Genomic DNA, 16,490 nt, shown 5'->3' on the forward strand with positions numbered 1-16,490 from the left:
AATTAAAAGAGTAAAAGAATTCTATGTTGTGAATCTATCTAAGTTTACAAATGTGAAGGAAAGATAAAGTAACTCGTTAAAGGATTAAAAGTTAATCATGTAGTGAACTTCAAGGATCCAATTTATTGTTTCGTAGATATGTTAATTAACAAGAAAAATTATTCAACTATTTTCACAACTTTTGTCTTATCCTTTTGGTTTCCCTGGCGTGGCATGACAAATAGTAAGTCATCAAAACTAAGCCAACTGATGAATGAGTTAATCATTGTGCGTACCATGAGTCTGGGTACCCTTGCTCGATATAGAAACTCCTCAACAATGTCTTACTATAAATAATAAGTATTTGAATAACTCCTCTAGCCAACGATACTCAATCTCAATAGTGCCCCCAAGTTGTTTAGGCACCCTTCTAAAGATAGAAACTCTAACTTGCCCAAAATACGAACTTACCATAAATAGTAAGTGTGCTAATTTGACTCAAACAAAGAGCAATCTGGAACATCCTTGACCTCTAGAGTTAGAATTGGCCTCCAACTCTGTCAACTGGACCCTCTAAACAACTCCATTAGCCTATGAGGGTCAGGAAATAGGGCTGATCCTCTGAAAGTTAGCACTCAAGAAAAAGGGGGCATTACACCCTACTATAGTTAAAGGTGGAAATCACCAACATAAGTAGTAACAATAACAGGGCCTAGGATAATGGCAGGATAAATGAGGTATAAAAGGATAAATATCACCAATTCCACCACAAATCCAATGTTATTGGCGGTTGGCATCAAAAGGACCTTGACGATGATCGAAATGAAAATCATGGGACACAAGCTCATAAACACCATTGTGGACGGAGGGTTCAATCTAATTGTCCCAGATGAATCATGAAAAGCAATTAGCAAGACAAAGCTCTAGTTGTCGACCTTCATTTTGTGGGTGTCAACCAACATGACATCAAATCAATTAGAACACTCATGGCCCAAGAAGTAGCCATTGGGACCCAACAATTCTTGGACTTCATGGTCATTTCACTAGAAAAGAAGGGTTGCAATGCTCTCCTTGGAAGGGGTTGGCTGATCACAACAAAGGCCAACCACAACTAGAAGAACACACTCTTGATTGAGAGCAACTGTAAGAAGTACATCATTGACTTGCAAAAACAAGCACTCGACCAACATTTGGCATCAAACTTTGAATTTAGTGGAGAAATAGACATGGAAGGAGTAATGGAACCCACACACAAAGGGATACTGAAATTAGAAAATTGTTCTGAAAATGAGATCAATTTCTCTCCAAAGGTTGTTTCATTGGAAAATGGAAGACTGTGAAGTTTTCCACCCAAGATGTAAGATGTTAGGAATTGATGAAATTGACGTGGTGAGTGACACTTTCCCTCTTATGTACAAAGGTATGGTGAGAGTGGATGACATACTGGCACTGTAGTTCCAGAGAGATAAAGAAATTGAGTACAAAGAACAAAAGGAGATAAAAAGGAAGAGAGAAGACAAAGGCAGCGACGGAAGTAAAAAGCAGAAAAGTACCCAAAAGGTAACTAAGAAAAGAAAACAATCAAAAGGAAAATTTTATTTGAAAATATGTAAGTCAAGAAATTAAAATTAAAAAAATCAGAACTCAGAGTTTGACAATACACGATCTCAAAGTTTGACAATACACGATGAGAAATAATGAAAATGGACAGGTGATGAAAGAAAAGAAAAAAATGATCAAATACAATGAACTGTCGATCTAATTTGAAAGTAGAATAAAATGAATAAAAAATCGATCAAATATAGTGAATAGTCGATCTAATGTAAAAGTAGAATAAAAAAACAACAAACAGATCAAATACAGTAAACTGTCGATCTAATGTGAAAGTAGAATATGAACCAACACTTGCAACTGCAGAGGAAGAGTAACCGAAGTCATGTGGCAAGAAGCATATGAAAAATTGAATAAAATAATATGACTTGACAGAAGTCTCCTTATGAATTCTTGGCTAGCGAAGGGTTCCTGAACTGTTGAGCTACAGTCATAAAAAATGACCACTGATCAAATCCCATCATCTCCAATATTAATATCAAGTTCAGTTTGCCTGATGTCATCATTGCTTTCCTCTTCCTGCACAGAGAAATTCTCCATCAACTTCAACACTTCTAAAGCCTTCTTCCACGAATTGGACATCATTTTCTACTACCACATCAAATTTAGTAGGATCTGATGGAGTAGATTTATTCTTCTTCATGTTAGCATGAATGCTGAAGATATTCCTATGGGGGAGTATCTTACCATTGTTGGAGAGATATTACAGTGATCATATGTTGCATTCATGGCAATGTTTGTCATTGATGTCAACATGTATGTTATTTTGTAGAGATTGATAGAACAGTAGACAAAGATTGAGGTCGCGCAATTTGAGGACTAAGATGAGGCTACGCATAGTTGAGGACATGTATTACAGAGTGTCCTAATTGTGTGGTTAAATATGCATGCGGAAATATGAAGACAGTTGACAATTATTTGAGATTTATTGAAGGCAGCATTCGGACAAAGTCCCTGAGAAGCAATTATTGTTGTTTTGATTATATCTCCTAATAGAGATAGAATCTGGTTAAGCACAATTGTACAAAAGTAGAAGACATGACGAAGATGCAATGGTCAAATGCGCACATCCCAATGTTGCACGTGTGAAGGATTGTGAAGACTGTGAGTCAATAGTATTAGAAATTGTGAAAAGATGTAAAGTTGTAATGTAACATGTATTGTATTATCTTAATGTGGTCCTATATTAATTGTAATTTGAGAAAGCCTCAAGGCCGACTCAGTAATTAGTTTGAGGACTTGGTATAAAGGAAAATTATTTTTCCTTGTGGCAAGAAGTGCAAAGTGAGATTTAAGTGTATGAATCTGTAATGTGAGTATGCGAACTTGGATATGAGATCTAGTGAACATGATATTGAATATTTGTTGATCAAAGAAGTGTTTGGTGCGACTAAGGCATGAAGAGTTGATAGAGAGACTATATGAAATTGTGAAAAGATGTAAAGTTGTAATGTAACATGTATAGTATTATCTTAATGTGGTTCTATATTAATTGTAATTTGAGAAAGCCTCGAGGTCGACTTAGTAACTAGTTTGAGGACTTGGTCTAAAGGAAAATTATTTTTCCTTGTGGCAAGAAGTAAGTGCAAAGTGAGATTTAAGCGTATGAATGTGTAATGTGAGTATGCGAACTTGGATGTGAGATCTAGTGAACCTGATATTAAATATTTGTTGATGAGAGAAGTGTTTGGTGCGACTAAGGGACAACGAGCTAATAGAGAGATTGTATTTGGCAAAGTGGTTGCTGTTGGCAGTTGTTTATTTGTATCATTATGCAAAGGATAGTTCTAAGATCAGTTGGACAGTGAATTCGGTGGTCTTGCCCCTGAAGCTGTTTGGATGGTGGGTCCTTCTGCCTTCCACAACTCCTAATAGGGTTGGAATCTCCTTACAGGAATTCAAAGTCTCCTAACAGGGACTAATATAAACTGATATATTTCATTGACTCCTAACAAGGTCCATCCTCTTGCAAGGAACTTTTATATTAGTACATCATTTTGTGGGTACCATCCCCACTGGGGTTTTCCCTCAGATCAAGGGTTTCCCTAGTTAACAAATCTAGTGTTATTGTGTATCATGACCTTGCTATGGTTATTGCGCTTATTGATTACATGTTTCAGATTTAATAAGGTTGACAAAAGTTGTTTTAATTGGATAACTGATTCCACCCCCCAACCCCCTGCCGATATCTTGGTGGACTTTACTTTCTAACAATTCAATGATTTCCAGAGCGAAACTAATTCCATAAGATCTAATTTCTATTCTCTGCTTGAGCTTCTTAAAGGTGATGCACCCCTCTTTGGACAGCATTGTGATTGACATAAAATGTCAGCAACAAAATTGCTCCTTCCTTCTTCAAAACTACTACACTCTACAATTCGTTCTACTAGTGCTATGAACTAATCTCCTTCATATTTCAAGAATATAGACGCCCAATTAAAAAATTTCAGCTCACAATCATATTCTCATGCGACAAGAGACAAGAAAAGCATGTATGAAAATGATTAGTCTAGAAAAGAAATGTAGCACAAAATTTATGATGACAACTCAATGAAGAGGAAGATAACCATTTTCTAGGAGCATTTCTACCATCAAATCAAAAAGTTGATAAGAGAAAATCACATATAAGACAATTGGACATAGGATTCACAAATCTCAACCAATAAATCTCAACGCCTTGAAGTTGCAAGCCATTAAAAAAAATATTATACAAATCGATGAGAGAGGAAAATGGTTACGAATCTTTAGGCTCTGCACTTCCCACAAGGGATATCAGGGCTTTCCTGGAAAAAAAAATCATTGTAGGCTCCTTAAATCTCCTATCTGTGTTAATGAGAAGAACCTCCTTATAGCAATATCGTGAGAATGCTCGAAATAACAGAATACAAAGTGATAGCAGAACTCAGAATGAATCTACTGATCGCAGGCCACTTCGAGGGGGTAACCTCCTTTGAGCAAGCTCAATACAATAAATTCGTCCGTGCCCATCAAGGGCCTCAACTTATTCTTATATACTGGGTACGATCTAGAAAAGTAATACTACCTATGCATGTGGGATAATAAAATATACTCACGGGACGACTTACAAAGCATATGCGTCCAACAACACTACTCTAACAAAATAAACAGAAGGAACACACAGGTTCCTAACAGTTAAATAGCACCGATATGATATCTTTTGGGACTCCAAACTGTGAATTCAAGCATCCATATATACTCTTCACACCGTTCATGCATCTCTTCATCATTGTTATCAAGCTCGGCACTAATACCATGTTGAATATTTGCCCATTTGCCCAGAAATAAAGACAAACAGCAATGAAGAATAACCAAAATAGATTAAAAAAACACACAAAAAATATCCTGGGAAAGCCTTTCTAAAATTAAGGGAAAAACCCAACCACACAACAAAAGATCTCCTTTATTAATAATAAAATGTTCAAGTGTACAATGCCTTTCGCTTGATGTGATTTATATAACATAAAGAGAGACTCTTCACATCCCACCAAAGGTCTCTTCAATTTCCAAAACATAGCTCTTTATTTTCAAATACAACTCTTCGTATTTCCATGCCCTAATGCATGTTTTAGGACACGTTTTTATATTTAATATTACAATTTGTCATAAATGTCCTTTTCAGCTGAAGGTGACTATAATGATATGAACGCCCATGGATAAAAATCTCTATCGCAGCTATAATCTCCAACAATTAGAATAATATTGTACTATTTAACTCATGATGGTCATTTAAGTCACTTTATGTATCTAGTTAGATAGATAGGTTAGCATTTTTCTATTTCAGTTCTCAGTTAATAAATTATTTTGTTTTTTGTTTTAGGAACATCGTCTTTGTATTTCCTTATTTTTAAGGATCCTTTGACTCCTTTCTAATTACTTCAATCAATCAATTGATTATCATTTCATTGTACCATCAAATCACCTAGGAATGCTCATAACACTCCTTGTCTATTTTGACAAGTTAGAAGAATGGATAAACAAGACCAATGGTGAGGGGGTACAATTGGCCCACTTTGTGATAAGATTGCTCTTATATGCAAACGATCTCATATTACTTGCTAGAACGGCTAAAGGTTTGAAAGAACACTTGAAAGCACTAAAAAGTTTTTGCCATAAAGTGAGAATGCAAGTGAACACTAGCAAAACCGAAGTTATGATCTTCTTGCTAAAGAAGAATAGGGGTATACATGACGAGTTACTGTTTGAGGGTAACCCTCTTGAGATTGTGGAGTACAAATACTTGGGCATAGATTTTCATAGAAAACTCAATTGGGATACATGCAGATCAAAAAGGATCCAAGGGGGTTGGAAGGCATTATATTCTTTATAAAACAGGTGCAGGAACGTAGAATTATGGGATTGGACGACCATGAAAACTCTTTTTGGTTTATTGGTCACTCCGGTTATTCTATAAGGATGTGAAATATGGGGCAGTAGTATGTCCGAACAGAAATGGCAACAGGTAGAAAGAATTCAAAAACACTTCATCACATGCAATCTTAAAGTCAAGAGCACGGTGCCGTATGAGATCTTATTGGCGGAGATGGGTTCCTTTCTGTTAGAAGCCATCGCATTGGTTTGGATGCTAAGCTATTTAAAGAAAACCCAAGGTCTAGAAACAAATCATTGGCCCAAGCTACTCGTAGAAAAAAATCTTGTCAAATGGAAAAGCACATAGATGAAACAAAATGACAAATGGATGCAAAAGTGGGATATCAACATCCATACTTGCCCGGATAACATTAAAGAAATAAAGAAGTTTATCATAGAAAAATTCTGCAATATTTTATGGACAAGGCACATAGGGCAGAAAAAATCTTATTACATTAAAGAATTTAACCCCACTTCTAGTCCTGATGAAAAGGCCTATATAAGAGCACCTATTAATTGGAAAGCAAAAATGTTGATGGCACAACTCAGAACTAGTTCACACCAGCTGCGATGTGAAACTAGTAGATGGCAAGTTCCTAAGAAAGAGTGGGCAGACAGAACATGTTTATTCTGCAATATGGGAGCAGTAGAGACGGAGCAGCACTTTGTCAAGGATTGCCTAGCATACAGTGACATCAGATCTGGTTATACAGAGATATTGCAAAACAAGGACTTTATCTACTTATTCAAGGAAGATCAAGTAAAGAGAACAGCGGCTCTGATTATCAAACTTCCGAGGAGAGACAAGTTAACCAAAACTTTGCAGCTAGATTAGTTCCGCTCCTGCCTTGGAGGGGTGATCGTGTGTGTCCCATAGGCTACTTTAGCCTCGTGGACGTCATTAAAATCTATCATATCATATTTTTTAAGGCAATCAGTTGGTGATTTGACTGTGAACTTAATATGTTAGTCTGCATGGTCCTGTGGATATCCAGTGGTTTGCTTGTAAGCTTAACATGTTATAGTCTGAATGATCAAATCAGTATACATAGACCACAGATGGATATTTTTCCCTGCATCTTTTGGCCTAAAGGGACATTTTTTTCATAAGTTCAGTTTTAGTGAGTGAAGCATTCTCAGTGCTGACTCCTGTACCTATCATTTCTATCTTCTGATTTGGCTTGTGTAAATTTCCAATGCCCATGTGGATTTGATTTTTTGCAGTATGGGTCTTATTCGTAGCGCCACTGTAAAAATCTAAGTTTTACTTTCTACCAATTTAAAAAAGACAATAGAGAAAGCAGACTGCTTAAGATACTAACTGGCCAGATAAAGTAATTTATGTGTATTCCCAAGGAATACAGTTGATCTGAGATTAAAATAACAATTTAGAAAGCCAAAAATACTTTAAATCCAAATCTACTTCATGAAAATTGTTTTATATTTTTTTTTATATTGCCAAGCATGTTTCTAAATGGATGAGAAAAGAGGGAATGGGAACCATAAAAATCAGGAACAATGTAAACCTCCTTTTACTTCAAGACAGTTATATTAAATTTTATCTTAACCTTTGATTCACTGTGCATCTTTATACATGGATGAAAAAAGAATAAAAAAGAACCGTTTCAGAAATTTGCTGAATGATTTCTTCCGGCTCTTGCCCTGCACGATGGATATCACGAAGCACCCTTTTCACAAGGTCAAAATGTACACCTCCTGTCACTGACACACGAAGATCCAAAACAGGTCGAAGCCTTTCGCTCAAGGCATAAATGCCTTCCAAAATTACAATTCTTGATGAAGGAACTTCTAGTGTCCTGTACAAGGATTCATCAGAATAATAAGCAGATAGAATAAAAGTATAAAGCCATTCTTGTGGAGTTTTTTTTTTATAAATACCAAATGAAAATATTATAGCAAGTTAGGATTCCGTTATTATTATTCTATTGATGTATTTCAAGGTTTGGAATATATTTTCAATGGAAAAGAGAAAGGAAGGTATTGACAACCTGTAACCTGTGCGACAGCTCTGCTTGAAATCATAAACTGGTACTTGAACTGGCTTTCCGGCCTTCAAACCATGAATATTATCAAGCAAAGTTTCATAATCTGTCAACCGTGGATCTGATTTGCCAGATGCAATTTAATGTCAGAAATTATATTTTCTCAAGACCCAAAAGTCATTCCACCATAAGTTTAATTTCAATCTGCAAACTGAAGAACGCTAAAATAGTAAAAATGATTCAAAAGGGCAATGAAACATATTAAATGGTTGATCAGATGAAGGTAATTGGCCATGCAATTTCCAAGAATTATTTGTCTTTCTGAAATGACGAATAAGCTTAACACCTCATTTTGAATAAAGCACAAGATTATAGTCTCCTGAAACCTTAAACAAAAGAATAGTTCAATAAAATTTCTACCAGTTAGCTTGAAGTTTAATAACTACTTAATCTACCATTAAAACAGTTTGACGTGTTCTGCTAAGTTGCCAAATCTGAATCAGAATTGGAATTAGAATTAGAATTAAAATTGGAATCGGGTAGAATATGCTGGTACATAAAAAAAAAGTGGGCTGGGTACATTTGGTATGTCCATACAAAAACAGTATAAAAAATTAAAAATTGTAAATATATATTAAAAATTAGATATACTATGCAAAGACTTAAGGTATGGAATTCTGAACACTTTGGGAATATCTTTGAAAACAAGGAAGAATTGGAAGAAGAACTGGAGAATCTAAACAAGGAGGTTATGGAGAAAGGGATGGAGAATTATGAAGACATCTTATCCAAAGAGGAATTGTTTTGGAGACAAAAATCAAGAGAAACATGGTTACATGTAGGGGATAGAAACACAATATTCTTCCATAATAGTACAAAACAACATAGAATAGCCAATAAAATCACTTCCATTCAAACTAAGGATGGGGAAAAACTGGAGGATCCAGAGGACATTGCAAAAGAGGCATTAAAGTACTTTGGAGAAATCTTCAATCATAACGGTAACCAGAACCTAGAGGCACAAGAAAGTATCATTAGGAACATCCCAAAGTTTATATCCAAAGAGAAAATAAAACACTATTGGGAAAATTTACCTTTGAGGAAGTAAGTGCAACCCTCAAGCAAATGAATCCAAATAAATCTCCAGGGTCGGATGGGTTTCCGGCATGTTTCTTTCAAAAATGTTGGGACTTCATAGGGATAGAATTAACTAAGGCTTTAGGAGTATGAAATTTGGGAAAACTCTTTAGGGAGGTGAATAATACCTTTATCGCCCTTATTCCAAAAAAGTAGAAGTCGAAGAATTTTAATGATTATCGTCCCATAGCTCTTTGCAATACTTTTAATAAATTATTAACTAAGACTATGGCAATGAGAATCCAGAAACTTCTCCCAAACCTGATTAGCAAGGAACAAACAGGTTTTGTACATGGCAAATCTATCTTCGATGGAGTAATTATTGCCCAAGACACCATACATATTATTCAAAACAACAAAGAAGTCTAGTATGTCAATTAAGCTAGATATTAAAAAGGCATATGATAGAGTGGATTGAGGCTTTTTGAGGAAATGCCTCAAAGCCTTTGGGATTTCAAAACAATGGGTGAATTTGATCTTTGAATGCATATCCTCTCCTAAGTTATCAATGTTGATAAATGGATCACCAAAAGGATTTCTTGGATTAGGAGGGGTCTTAGATAGGGGAATCTGATATCTCATTTTCTTTTCATCTTAATGGCAGAAGTGTTAGGAAGATCAATAAACAATGCTAGGTTTGAGAAGACTATTGAAGGAATAATGATCACTAGTGACCTAGATCCAACAACCCACCAACAGTTTGTTGATGACACCATGCTCAGTGGACAAAGTACCATAGAGGAGGCAAAAGCATATAAACAATATTAAGTCAATACACCAATGCATTAGGTCAAGTGATTAACCCTGCGAAGTCTGAAATCTTTGTCTTTAATACCCATCCTAATTTGAAGCAATAGATTTTGCCAAATTTTGAAATTCAAAAGAGGAAGTTTACCTTGTAAATACCTGGTTCTCCCTTTAGACAAAGGGGTTTGTTCAACAAAATTATGGGATCAAGTAACAAAAAAGATTAAAAGAAAAATGGATTCCTAGAAAGGAAAATGGACCTCATCTGTGGGTAGAGAAAGGATGGTTCAATATGTCATTTCAGCACAACCTATTTATCAATTATCTTGTATTGATCTCCTTGGAAAAAGTACGGGTGAAATCAATAGTCTCCTCAAAAATTTTGTTTGGTAGGGAATAGAGGAAAAGAGAAAAAATTCCTTGTTAGCTTGGGACAAGGTATGTAGACCTAAAGATGAGAAAGGTGTAGGGATCAAGGACATCAAAATCCAAGGTAAAGCTTTAGGAGCTAAACTAGTACGGAGAACGTATAGGAATCCACACCTCAAGCGGGCAAAAATCCTAATAAAGAAATATGTGAGCAATATTGATCCAATCAACATATTCGGGGAGAAATCACTGCTCAGAGGATCAAGAATTTGGAACTTCATGATGGATTATATATCCTCCATCCTGGATAAACTAACATGGAACTTAGGAAAGGGGGAAGAAGTTCTCTTCCCTTGGGGAGGATATGATGATTTAGAAAAAGATTATAAACATGCCCAATTAAGGTTAGCACTTGAAGCTAGATGGGAGAAAAAAGTTATAAATTATGTGACCTTTGAGCATGAAGGAAAAGGTTGGAAGTGGAAGGATTATAAGGACGTGAACCTACCACCTAAGGAAGCGGAAGATCTTAAAAGAGCCTTATCAAACATGAAAGTAAGTTTCAATTTTGGCAAAGATAGATTGATGTGAGATGGAAGCAAGAGCGGGGAATACAACTAGAAGAAAGGGCATAAATTCCTTAGGTCTCTCCAAATGAGCACATAGGACTCCCTCCCTACAACATTATGTTGGAGTAAAGCTTGTCTGCCTAAGGTAGGATTTTTCACATGGTTAGTTTTAAATAGGAAGGTCCTAACCTCAAAAAGATTTAAGAAAATGGGATACCAAGGCCCTAGTAGATGTTCTTTATGCAAAATGTGGAAGAATCCATTGACCACCTTTTTTTGCATTGCCACTATTCGAGTCAATGTTGGAAATGGCTTTGTTTACAATTGGGGTGGGTATTAGCGTTTCCAAGAACTATAACAGATATGCTTCATGTTTGGCCCCTCCTTTGAAAGGATAGTATTTGTAGATCTTAATGGTTTTACAGCTTCCATAGTCGTATGGGAATTATGGAAGGAACACAATCAAAAAAAAATTCAAGATAAAAAGATGACTGTAGTACAACTTCTAATTAAAATTGAGCCTTTTGTCATTGAACTTACCAACAGTCGGATTTTGAATAAACAAAAGGAGTCTATAATGTCTCATTGGGATGAGAAAATGAAGGGCAACTGGATAGGTATAAAATTACCCCCATTTATTGGAACAAGGGAGGAAACTTCAAAAAGAAAACGAGAGGTGTGCCAATGGCAACCACCAAAGGAGGGTAGGTTTAAACTCAATTTTTATGGAGCTTCAAGAGGGAATCCAGGAAGAGCAAGCATTGGTTGTAGTATCCATAACTCAGAAGGCATGGAGATAGAAAAGTTAGCAAGATATATAGGAATAGAAATTAATAATTGAGTGGAATTAATGGCTTTAGTTGAAGGATTAGAACTGTGTAAAACTCTTGGATGCAAGAATGTAGAGATTGAGGGAGATTCTACAATTATAATAAATGCTCTAAGGAAAGGATGCCTCATTAATTGGAGAGTGGACTCAATTTTATCTAGAGCCCTCTGACTATGTCAAACCTTTGACAAGATCACAATCAATCATATATATTGGGAGGGAAATCAAAGAGAGGATGAATTAGCTAATATAGCTATAGAAAAAGTTCAAATATAGGTAGTCAATATTTCAATATGGGTACTCCATATGAATCAAGAATGGTTTGGATTTTTTAGAATTTCAACCACAGTTTACATCTCATCATCTCAAGGAAGATCCAGGGGTCTTTCTCTAGCTTTTACCTACTGCCTACATTTTGTATCCCAAGACAATATGATTGGATAGACAAATTCATTGTGGGAGATGATGGTGGAGCCTGGGAAAATGAGTTGGTGGTGAATTTGGAGGTTATGGAATCTTCCAATTGGGACTCGATAGAAATTCAGAATGATGGGGACCCTCTTTCCCTCCATTTCATGCCAATAGAGTAAAAAAGGTTTATTTCTATTGTTTTTTTTGTAACCAATCCAATAAAACATCCTTCAGTGTAATAAAATTATAATTGCGTCGCCTAAGATATGTTTTCTCAACTGAGAAATGACTCTTCACTGTATTAGATTTATTTTTCTGACGCTTTAGATGTATATTTTATTTTTATTTAGGAAAATGCTTTTATTACTTTATATTTCATATTTGTGCCCTTTCTGTATTAATGTTTCATAACTTTTCAGAGCTTATCCTTAACATAAGTGCAAGATGTAGTACTTAAGAAAATATACAAATCCTGATTAGAGACAGAAGAAGGGAAGGATGAGGAACAACCTAGAAGGTGGGAAAATGTAACTAGGGACTAAAAGATGATTATCCAAATGTATCTATGAATTTTATGATGTATCAAGGCTTAGGCCATTTATCTATCCAAAAAAAAAGATATACTAATCATAAATTTAATAAATTTAAATATATAAAAGTAATGTATTAATAATATATTCAAAATTAAAAATATAAATTATAAACTAAACATTAATATATTTATATTTAATTTACCATATTATCTAGTGAACTTGATAGAAGAGGCTGTAGAGCTAAAGGGCAGGCTGGTTTTCGAGCAAACAATCAAACTATAGACCATGTATTCACATTGCGTGCTATCATTGAGGAGGCTAGGCACCGCTCTCAAAAGGTATATTGTTGTTTTGTGGACTTCCATAAGGCGTTCGATTGTGTTCCCAAGTTGGCCTTATTTCAGAGACTTCATGAGATTGGGATCTCAAATATGTTACAGGCTGCTATTATGAGGCTTTATGAGAAGGTAACCAGTAGGCTTAGGACTCCGGAGGGTTTTTCTGCTCTGATTCAGAGTACCATTGGAGTGAAACAGGGCTGTCCTCTTTCTCGTACACTCTTTGGCTTGTATATTGATGAGTTGGAGGATTTCCTAGTAAAGTCCTCTCAACCGGACGATGGGTGCTATTTACATCAGGTCTTGATTTCCATTCTCCTTTTTGCTGATGATGTGGTTCTCTTGGCATCTTCTCCGGACAGCTTGCAGAGACTCCTTGATGGTCTGGCTTCTTTTTGTGATCAGCGGCAGCTTGTGGTCAATTTGTCTAAGACTCGGGTTATGGTCTTTAATTGTTTAAAAACCTCTCATCTTCATTTCTTCTTTCAGGGCCAGGAGATTGAGATTACTTCCTCTTATATGTATCTCGGTGTGAAGTTTTCAGGGCCGCGCTTTAGCTTGAGACTAGCTATTCAGTCCAGAGTTAGTAAGGGCATGGGTTCCTTGACTTTGATGGAAAGAAAATGCTTCAGACATCACTTCCAGGATATTTCATCCAAGTTGTCCCTTTTTGACTCCTTGGTTCATCCAACAATCCTCTATGGCTCGGTAGCTTGAGGGCCTTCTCTTATTACTTCTGATTGGGCTTCTATTGAGAGGGTTCAAATGCTAATGTTACGGCATATCATAAGATGTCACAGACACACCCCTTACAGCATTGTCTTAGCTGAGTTTGGAGCTCATCCTCTCAAACTTGCAACCATTTTTGACTTGATTTGGTTTCTTCATTGGCTTCGTGGCTTTATGGAGTCGGGGGTTGACCAGCACAGATACTCTTATCTAGCATATTGTTCTTCTATTAAGATTTTGAGATCTGACACCTCTACTAGACCTTGTTGTTGGTACGCCCAAGCCACCTCTTTGTTGGGTTCGATCAGTATCGAGATTGATTGACTTCCTCCATATTAATTTTCACTTGATGCTCCTGCTCATCTCCTCCCTTCACGTCACGAGTTGAACGAGCACGTCAAACAGGATATTTACAGATAGTAAATTACCACTACCTGGAGTAATCCCCCTGGAGGTCTTTGACCTAGGATGGCATTCTATGCTGAGCATTTTCTTGTGATTCAGGATGGTATTATTGATCGCTTTGCTTATCTTTATCGGCCCTGGAATCATGCCTTACGGTTTTCTTTAGGCTCATTCAAGGTTGGTTCTCACCACCTTCGGGCTCAAACCGATCACCATATGGATTGTGTTGATTGGTTATGTCAGTTGTGTACTTTGGCAGAGGTTGAGACTGAGATCCACTTCATTTTTCGATGTCCTCTCTACTATGAGATCAAAGGGAGATTTTACTGCCTTTTCAGAGATTGTTCTTCTCTCTCGATGTTCTTCAATTAGATTGATCAGCGGTGCCTTGCACTTTATCTTCAAGAGGCCACCCATCTTCGAGAGATTACCTTACAGTCTTTTATACCTCAGGGGCATAGTTCAGGCCAGCTAATTACTGCCTTTTTCTCTCCCTTGTCTCCTCCATGGGGTTTGAAAAGGCCTTCTAGTACTTCTCATTCTAGATCGGTTAGACACTGCACTAGTCTCTCCAGGCAGCGACAATCCTACAATGGTTCTACATGGAAGTCTACGACTATAGACCGTCAAAGGGTTTACCATCCTATTGCTAACTTCTTTGTGACAAGGAAGGACCCTTAGTCCTTATCTTGTGTTCTTTCTTTTACTGTTTCTGGCTTTTGTTTCTTCTCTTCACCGTTTGGTGCTTCTACTTTGGCTGACTCTTCTATTTGTATGCTCAGTCCCATAAACCTCTGTTTGGTTTTTTGTGGACATTAATATTATTATCTTATCTTATCTTATCTAATCTAAAATTTTATTATATAATTATTATCATATATTTTTAATAAAGAATATATTAAAACATAGTATAATAGTTTAAAACTAAAACTGTTTTTATATATTAACTAAGACATATTTTAAATTGTATAATATATAATTTAAATATTTAACTGACACTATTATGGTTTCAGGATGATTATGTTTAAAAGCTGAGGAATGTTTCTTTCACCACATGTGAGGGATGCAATGTGAGTGGATTTCTCAACCATAGCACTCCAACTAGTTGTGCACATACCAGTGGCTGTAGCAGACTTCCTCTACACAAATGGAGAGATTTTTGGTGTTACATATTCTAATTCCAGGTTTTGATTCATAACTTTCATCTAAAACAAATCCAGGTTACATGTTAGGGAAAATGCATGTGGTCTACTTGTACAAGTTAAAAACGAAAAAAAAAGTGCCCGAGAAATGAGTTTTCAGTCCCTAAGAAAGCAAAATGCAAGTGCAACAGACGTATGAGTATGTTGAATGAATGCAGCATCAAGACAATAAACCACAGTTATAGAGATGCGAGGTAAAGGTAAAGGTTATTTTATAGGTCACTACCAAGTGGGAGACCAATTTGATGTACAAGCACCTCCTCATGGACACCCAGCACAGGGTATCTACTATATCATCAGTGATCTGTACCCAAACCAGAATACCACCTGTTTTGTACCAAAAATATAGGACTATTGCAAGGTTCAAAAAATTAGTAGGTTCAAGATGGTGATAATTTGCCTAAGTTTTAAGTTTCATAATGGTTGGGAAATTTTTGAAGTTAATGAAAGATCAAAATAATGTCACCACAACATGAAAAAAATGATATCTAAGAAAATTTTGAATGCCATTGTTCTCAGTATCTACAAGTTCAATAGATACAAAATTTACAGAGGCATTCTCTATTATCCATAATCTATGGCTTAAGGCCAATAGGTTTTGAAATAGCAATTGAAATGTTAAAAAAGAGGAGTTGGTACATGTTCTTATTCATGATCGTTAATAAAGTGTTAGCATACTATTCTATTGCATCTGCACTACCACTAAATATTAACTATGTAAATCACAGTTTCCAAAGCAGAGAGGCTGAAAAACAGAATTTACTTCAAACAAATAAGGACTGATGCTAAAGTTGATGTGTTGAGCTAACACTGGCAGATTTAGCCAAATAAAGAAAATCAAGGTTCGGAAAAACCCTATAATGTTCCAACAAAACTTGTTATTATGATGCTTTTCTGAATCTCAATTATTATAAATTTAATGTACTTTTCAACCATAAACATACTCCAATTGCAGGCTCAACATAACATTTCCAGAATTGAACGAAATATTATTTATGATTCTTGTAACTTGTACCCCTTATAGACTTATTTCCTCCATAATCTAAGCATTCAGTGTTATTGCATTCGGAATATTGCTACATTTAAAAGCATCTAACACTGTTCCAATGCATAAGCCAACTCGAAAAAACTAATATCAAGCAAACAATATATGCATAATAGGAGGATGCTAGACATGCTTTTAAGGCACAACGAAGCCTGATGAGGTTGGCTATAGTTTTTCAAAGATCATTGTTTTCT

General features: G+C 35.9%; 1 protein-coding gene across 9 annotated transcripts in view; it reads right to left on the minus strand.

Moving 5' to 3' along the window:
• Window positions 1-16,490, minus strand: part of LOC149537698 (inorganic pyrophosphatase TTM1-like) — a 187,103-nt gene that overhangs the window by 70,613 nt on the left and 100,000 nt on the right. For all 9 annotated transcript variants that reach the window (XM_089799069.1, XM_089799064.1, XM_089799072.1 and 6 more), the window contains 2 exons: window positions 7,989-8,103; window positions 7,601-7,796 (listed from right to left, as the gene is read on the minus strand). In XM_089799069.1, the coding sequence (XP_089655195.1) occupies window positions 7,601-7,796; window positions 7,989-8,103 (311 nt within the window). The remainder of the gene's footprint in view (window positions 1-7,600; window positions 7,797-7,988; window positions 8,104-16,490) is intronic.

Source organism: Cupressus sempervirens, chromosome 9, assembly GCF_028749045.1.
Source record: "Cupressus sempervirens isolate cs-2001-9-10 chromosome 9, ASM2874904v1, whole genome shotgun sequence".
Taxonomy (NCBI): domain Eukaryota; kingdom Viridiplantae; phylum Streptophyta; class Pinopsida; order Cupressales; family Cupressaceae; genus Cupressus; species Cupressus sempervirens.